Here is an 8,278-nt window from a genome sequence, read left to right as displayed (position 1 = left end):
TAGATATATTCTACATGGGCAAAGTAATGTAGCAAATGTCTAAGTAAGTTTTTTATGTTGCAGGATGAATCTGGTTATAGATGGACTAGAGATGATCATTCTGCAAGCCGACAGCCTGAATACAGGTAAAAAGAAAATGTAATATTACGAATACATTTATTCTTGATTCTTGAGGTATAAGCTATGGAAGTCTAACTTCAGAGTATAAAGGAAATATTTTAATTGCATTTCATTATTTGAAAGCAGTAGCTGTTACAGATGATAAATACTTACCATATAGTTGATAATCTATATCTACTGGCATTTTATGTGGATAATAAAGGTATATAGTTTAAAATTGAATTTTATGATACTAGCTAATAATTATTACTTACTAGCTAATAATTCTTAGTGTTGTATGTATTATGAAGTACAGGTTTGCTTAATTAGACCGGGAAGCATTTTTTTTCCAGAAGTAGCGAGGGGGGGTTGGGGGGAGGGAGGGAGGAGAGTGTGATGGTACTGGGATTTTTCCCCCCTGGTCCTAGGGCTTGAACTCTGGGCCTAGACACTGTCCCTTTCGAAGCTCAAGGCTAGCAGTCTACCAGTTGAGCAACAGCACCATTTCCACTTTTTTCTGTTTATGTGGTACTGAGTTATTGAATCTAAGGCCTGCCTCATGCATGCTAGGCAAGCAATCTACCTTCCTAGCCCAAAGGAAGAGACATACATGACTTTTGTGGGGGGGATGGAGGATGGGGGTGTCAGTCATGGGTTTTGAATTCAGAGCCTGGGCGCTGTACCTGAGTTTTTCTTTTCTGGGCTAGTGTTCTCCCACTTTGAGCCACAGTGCTACTGGGACTGGGATTTGAACTTAAGCTTTGTGCTTGCTAGGCTTCTGGAGCTACCTTATCAGCCTCTTTTTGGTTTGTTACTTTGAAGATGGACTCGCTGTACCTTGACTGGCCTTTACTGTTACTCTTTTATTTATGCCACCCTGTTTTGCTAGAATTACAGATGTTATTTATTTATTTATCCCAGCCATTATGCTCTGCACCCAACCCCTGCTTGGAATAACTTGCATGCAATGCCATAACCCAATTGACTGACATACAATTTTGTGAACTTTTTTTGCGGGGGCAGGGGGCAGTGGTGGGGGTGGGCCTGGATGCCCTAGAACCATGATCCCTAGCTTAGAGTAGTGAGGATTAGAGGCTTGAGTCACTGTTCTCAGCTTCAGAAGTAGCCTTCTGAAAATAAACTTGAGTCCTTCTTGTTTTATAAGATTGAAAGCATAAATGAAAGATTATTAGACTTTGCCAGAGAGCCATGTAGACATCTAGGTACAGAGAACAAAAAGGTTTATTGGCCGGAAAGGGGGCGGGCAAGACTCCTACTCACAAGGGAGAAGTGAGAAGTACCGGCTATTGTCTGAGGTGACCTATATAACCTGAGGTTTTGGAGGGGCTAGAAGGGGCTAGGAGGTGGAGACACTGGTGTGGATGTGTGGGCCAGGGGCTTCATCATGGTGGACTAGGATTTATGGCTGCTATCCAAATAGTAGATAAGGATCCTGCAGCTGCCCAGACCTGAAGGTCGCTCTAAGGGGCTCCTGTTGTCTTATATGGTGGTAGCTGCCCCAGAGAAGTGCCATCCCAAGGTAAAAGGGGCTTGGAAGTTGATTAATACCTGTCTTTACCACATGGGCCCAGTGTTGCCTAGGAAGGGAGCATGCTAAGCTGTGGAGCAGGGGAGGAGTGGACTAAGCTATGGGAAGGGAGCGCATTTCTCATTTTGCTAACAAAGATACTCTCTTGTTTGCCTTATTTTGATCAGTTCTGTTGGGGAGACATATTTTGGAAGGGTCTTAGTCATTGTTAGCTTTGATTTCTTATATGCAGCATCTGGAAAAATAAATTTGAGCGATAAAAATTCTGAACATATATAATAACCAGGTTGATACTTTTAGTTCTTGCAATTTGTTTTGTAAATGATTCCACTGTGGTTGTATTGAAAATTGTATTAAGTATGGGTTATGGCTTGGCTATGAATAGCCCCATAATCTCACCTGTTTGACAGTTTGGTTCCCTGTTATTTTGGGTGGTGCTGGCTAGATTAGAAAGGAACCTAGTTGGAGGACATAGGTCATTAGGGGGTGTGTCTTTGGAGGGTAACTTGTTCTTGTTTCTTTCCTGTCTACTCTCCAGCCGCCATGAGGTAAGTCCTCATCCTCTTATCGATTCTCAGCCTTACGTCTGGCCCACAGCAGTGGAATCAGCTGAACAGCTGCGGTTTCTTAAACTGTGAGCTCAAATACTTTTTCTTTTTTTTCTTTGGTTGGTCGTGGGGTTTGAATTCAGGGCCTGGGCACTATCTATGAACTCTTTTGCTTAAAGCTAGCATTCTCCTACTTTTATCCACAGCTCTACTTCTAGTTTTCTGGTGGTTAATTGGAGATAAGAGTCTTAATTGGACTTTGCTGCCCAGGCTGGCTTTGAACCGCACCCTTCACATCTCAGCCTCCTGAATAGCTAGGATAACAGTTGTGAGCCACCAGTGCCTAGCTCTCAAGTAATTTTTTTTTTTTCCCATAAGTTGCTTTTCCCCCCTGTATTTGGACAAAGCCTAATGGAAAAATTAGTACTAGGAATGGAGTTGGTGGGATTTCTGATCATGTGGTTTCTGATCTCTTAGTAATGATTTAGGAGAGAAAAGATTGGAGAAGCGGAAATGGGTGTTTTTCATGGGTGATTCTGTTGGGAGCTCAGTCCACACTAAAATATGTAATGGTTGCTCATGAGATTTCAAATAGAACTCAACGTTTTATCAAGAATTGAACTAGAGGCCTACATTTTGGATGTGTCCTGTGACTGTTGAGGCTGAAGTTTCAAGTCATTCAAGCATTCTCACTGTGGAATGCTTGTTGCAGGCTGTTTCTGTTCAAGTTTACTGGGAGAACTGTGTGAAAAGAAGAGGAAGAAGGCTTACACTTTTCCCAGAAAAGAAATGAATGTAAAGTTGGGGCCTTTGAAACTGTAGTTACTGAAATGGTGGGGCCATTAAAAAGTAGTCAAGTATTTTGCTCTGAAACAGTAGGAAAGATGCCTTTAGGGCGTTTCAGGAATTGGCTAGATTCCACCCATTGCTAGTTCTTGGGTATAATGGATTTAAATTTATTTTTAATTTTTTTTTCTTCAGTTGTGGGGCTTGTACTGTGGGCCTGGGTGCTGTCCTTTATTTAGCTCTTCAGCTCAAGAACAGTGCTCTACCACTTGAGCCCCAGTGCCACTTCCAGTTTTCTGATGGTTTATTGGAGGTAAGAGTCTCACAGACTTTCCTTACCCAGCAGCTTTGAACTGAGGTTCTCGGCTCTCAGCCTCCTGAGAGCTAGGATTATAAGCGTGAGCCACTGGCCCCTGCCTATTTGTAATTGTTTGATGAGATTTTCCTCTGTGGCTAGCTTGTAGCTTAGTGCTGCTTACCAAGTTATTTCCCTTGGATTCATTTCATTGTGCTCAGCCCTTAGGTACTAAGAGGCGGTTACTGTTGAGATCATAGAAGTACTAATGACTGATTGCACTGGTGGGAGACGTTGGTGTCAGTTTTGTGGTGCTGGTTTTGCAGGCATCTCAAATGCAAGAATTAGAGGTCATGGAGGCGTCCGTCTAGGCTTTAAAGGAAAAAAATCATAGCCAGGCAAAATGTAGTAAGGTTGAAGTTTCTCCAGGTAGTCCCTGAGAGGATGAGGCCTAAATATCTTTTGAAGATCTGAGGAAGTTGGAGATGGTAGTGAAGTAAGGAGGCCAGGCCTGGCCAGATCCATATTGGCCACATGGTTGATGGTAGGTAGGGTCTGGCATCTTAGTCTTCATGCTGGGGGAAGGAACAACCCCTCCCACTACGTGCCCCTCTCCCCTCCCACCAGGCAGGGGCAGGCACTTGGCTGATAGGTTACTGAATCTGTCAGTCTAGTGCCTGGGACTGGGAATTTCCTGAGGATCTGACCCCTGTGCCGACCTTTTTAGCCCCGGACCAGCCTAGCCACTGGACTCCATGCCACGTGTGTCTCCGTGGTCATGTCCTGTGACCTGTCTCCTGGCTCGTCTCTAGTCCTCATGGAGTCCCAATTCAGCTCTCCATTGGAGCTGAATTGGCTTGTTGGTTTTGTTCTTGTTATTTCTTTCCTCTTTAGCATGTTTCCTAGCTGGGTTATGTGTGTTTGCGTGCTGCAGGCCTTTGTAAAAGGCTGCAGCCTGCAGCCTGTTCACTGTATAATAAAGACTCCAATATTCTATATTTCAAAGTGTGGCTTCTGGGACGATTTACCTTACAACAGTAGAAATGCGCAATTTCTGTTAACACCGAGCAGAAGCCAGCCCTAGTGTCAGAAATGAATAGACACACAGGATACAGAAAATTTTGTCAAGGCAAAAGGATCCTATTCCATTATTCTACCCAGAGCTAGGCAAGGACACTGTCCCTCCTCCTTGAGCCTTACAGTCTAAGTACAATCAATTACCAAAGTTAGAAAGTGGGCCATTCTTTATTTGTCTTGTAGTAGGAAGACCCCCACTCGGGCAGGCAAGCCCACCTAGTCGTCCAGGGTGACAGAGCCCACCACAACAAAGTTGTTAACAAAGAAGCAACGTTATTGAGGAGGTTCTTACACTGACTGGTCAGGGTCACAGCACAGGCTTGGGAGCTGATACTGTGACCCTGACAGCCGCCATACTTCAGTTTTTAAAGGCAAAATCCATGAGGTTGAGGCTGGTCACTTGCAGGTGACCAATGAGATTGTAACACAAAGGATTGTACCGTCATACCAGACCACACACAGGTGGCCAATGAGGTTATGGTTGTTTAAACCAGCCTATCACCTTGAGGTTACAGTTTGTCTGTAATGGTTGTTTAAACCAGCCTATCACCTTGGTTTAAAATGGCTCGCAAGCCGGGTGCCTGTGGCTCATGCCTGTGATCCTAGCTACTCAGGAGGCTGAGATCTGAGGATCACGGTTCAAAGCCAGCCCGGGTGGGAAAGTCCATGAAACTCTTATCTCCAATAAACCACCAGAAAACCAGAAGTGGCGCTGTAGCTTAAGCGGTAGAGTGCTCGCCTTGAGCTGAAGAGCTGAGGGACAGAGCCCAAGCCCAGAGTTCAAGCCCCATGACCGAAAAAAAAGATGGCCCGCAAATTTAGCGGGTAAGGGGGTGGGAGGATCTACCTTTTTGGTGGCAAAAAGCAGAGTTTACCAAAAGCAAGTCAAAAGGTGGGGTTTACCATAAGTACTTGGTGTCGCCAGTTTGAGACAAATTTCAACCTATCTGTTTTATTGGTCAGTCTTTAACTCAACAATCAAGGGTGGGTTATGTTGTTAAGGGGAGGGGAACCAGATGCATTTTTTTCATTTGGGGAACTAGGCCCATCGAATCTAAAAAGCCCTAAAACAAAGGCAAAGCTCAAAATGGAATCCTAACAGCTTGGGCCCTATCTCAGGGTCCACTTCACTATCAAAGATTTCCTCCCCCACCCCCCCACCCCCCTCCATTGCAGCTATCTTGGAGTAAGGTGGCTGGAGGAGGTTTACTAAGTCATTAGAAATTTCCTCTTATCTCCATTGATAAAGATTTCTCTTTTTAACAAGCAGCACACTTGGTAGTTAGAATTTATTATTTTAACTCCTTCAACACAAGATTTATCTCCTTAACATGACTAGCTGGTCACAAGCAAGCCCGTCCAATTCCCTTTCAAGATCAAAACTCAAAGTACTTGCCATAGGTGCTGTACATGTAGCTATAGGTTTTACAGTTTGCCCTGCTGGAGTTTTGGGCTTAATTTGGTCCTATCTTTCCTTATTCTTTTATTTCTCTGTTTTGGAAGAGAAATATTTGCTTTGTACCATTATATGTTGGATTATATAACTTGCTTTTAAAATTTTACAAGAGCTCAAAGCTAAGAGTTTGCCTTGAGTCTCAGAAGAGACTTTGGAAATGATGTTTGGAACTGTTCAATACTATGGGCACCCTTGGAGGTGGACTGAGATAGACTTGAACCTTTTGGGAGTCAGAAGTAGAAAGTTCTTTGTGTTATAAGTCACCATTTTGGAAGGTGCTTAGAAGTGTTAGGATGTGAGGCCTGCCTGCCAGAGGTAGGCCACTGGAGCCCACCGCCTCTTACTCTAGATGCTAAGCTTCCTTTGAGCCAAAGTCATTTTTTTTTTCTTTTGGTCAGTCGTGGGGCTTAAACTCTGGGCCTGGGCGGTGTCCCTGAGCTCTTCAGCTCTAGGCAAGTGCTCTACCACTTGAACCACACAGCGCCACTTCCGGTTTTCTAGTAGTTTATTGGAGATAAGAGCCTCATGACTTTCTTGTCTGGGCTGGCTTTGAACCACTACTCTCAGATCTCAGCCTCCTGAGTAGCTAGGATTACAGGCATGAGCCATGGGCATCGGCTGGTAATTCTTTATAGATATGTTGTATAAACATAACTGAACTTGCTTTGTTTGTTTTTTTCAGAGCTGGAATTCAGGGCCTGGGCACTGTCCCTGAGCTTCATTTGCTCAAGGCTAGCACTCTACCACTTGAGCCATAGCTCCATTTCCAGCTTTTTGTTTATGTGGTACTGAGGAATTGAACCCAGGGCTTCGTGCATGCTAGACATGCACTCTACCACTAGGCCATATTCCCAGACTCCTTGCTACTTTCTTGAACGCTACTTGTGGTGATTTTGCTTAGATTGGTAGGCAGTAGAAGAAGTTGATGTGAAGAGGAAAAGTGACATTATTCTTTCCCACTAAAATCTGTCATGTGTTTTCCCAATGTCTATCTTTGCCTCCCTGGCCACTCAGTTCATAGTCAACTGTGCTATGATTTTACTGCCACCTGGTGTTGTGATTAGGAACTGTAGTTGAGCATTTCATCTTTTCAATGGAAGAAGAGTTAGTTTTTGAATGAGCTGGCCCTCTATCCACTGAACTGGGTATCAGTAATCACTCACAAAATTTCAGTACAGAAAGTCTCTATTTTTGCTTTTTCCAGTCCTGGGGCTTGAACTCAGGGCCTGGGCACCATCCCTGAGCTTCTTTTGCTCAAGGCTAGTAAGAGTAGTCACTTAAGCTACAGCTACAAATTTTTCTATATATGTGGTGCTGAGGAATCAAACCCAGGGCTTCATACATGCTAGGCAAGCACTCTACCACTAAGCTACATTCCCAGCCCAAGTCTCTGTTTTCATGTACTCTTTGTCTTCCTGAATAATTCACTCCTTTTTTCTTACATTTTTCTGACTATATTCTCACTTTTCTTTGACAGTCTGTGTCTTCATGTGATTTTTTTTTTTAGCCTGTACATTCTGGGTCTTTGCTGTTTTATATTTGTTTTCATCTGTACTCATAGGTTTAAATACCTATGATTATTTACAAATTTATGTTGATGTTCCAAAAATATCTCTGAACTGAAAACAATGTCTCTAGCTGCTTATGTAGATATTATCAAACCCATACCCCTGTAAAAGTAGGTCTCCTACTCCATCTTCATTTCTCAGTACATTAATCCATCATGCTAAGAATTCTAGGGATCAATCAGTTTGATATCTTATATTTCATGATTTTTAAAGTCAGGTATTTAGCATATCCCACTGTATCTAAAAGATGTATTATGTGACCATTCTATGTAGGCTACTACTGTTTCTTCCCTGAACTAACTCTTGTTAGTTGTTGTCTCCCTGTACCGATTTAACATGTTTTACATGCTTGTTTGAGGTAAGTTTCTCCTCTGGTTCTGTTCCTCATTTAATCCCTACTACCTCCTATTGTTTCTACAACCTGTTAAATGCATACATAGCACTTGCTAGCCAGGGATGCTAGGCTAGTAAGAGTCCTGTAGTTTTAGTGACTAGACTGGGCAATATTAGAATTTTTCACCACTTTAGTAGTAGTATTTTGTATGAGTCCGTTTATCATAAATGAATTTTAGCCATTTTCATTTTCCTAAGAAAACTTGAATCTGCAGAAGACATATATGTTAGGAATTAATTAGCTGGAGTTGAGCTGAACTTGTAGGATAACAGCCTACTTTTGGAGTGACAATTCTTTTATTTATTTATTTATTTATTTTGGGTCAGTCATAGAACCTGAACTCTGGGCCTGGGCACTGTCCCTCAGCTCTTCAGCTCAAGGCTAGCACTCTAACACTTGAGCCACAGCACCACTTCCGGCTTTTTTCTTTTTCTTTTTCTTTTTTTTTTTTTGTGTCCCGTCGTGGGGCCTGAACTCTGGGCCTGAGCCCTGTCCCTCAGCTCTTC

General features: G+C 43.0%; 1 protein-coding gene across 1 annotated transcript in view; it reads left to right on the top strand.

Moving 5' to 3' along the window:
- The window catches only part of Pphln1 (periphilin 1), a 127,704-nt gene that overhangs the window by 27,958 nt on the left and 91,468 nt on the right, over positions 1–8,278 (top strand). Inside the window, 1 exon segment of the mRNA XM_013018796.1 lies at positions 64–125. Within this exon segment, the coding sequence (XP_012874250.1) occupies positions 64–125 (62 nt within the window).

This window comes from Dipodomys ordii, unplaced genomic scaffold (genome assembly GCF_000151885.1).
Source record: "Dipodomys ordii isolate 6190 unplaced genomic scaffold, Dord_2.0 Scaffold42, whole genome shotgun sequence".
Lineage (NCBI taxonomy): Eukaryota > Metazoa > Chordata > Mammalia > Rodentia > Heteromyidae > Dipodomys > Dipodomys ordii.
This window is presented reverse-complemented; position numbering and strand designations above follow the sequence as displayed.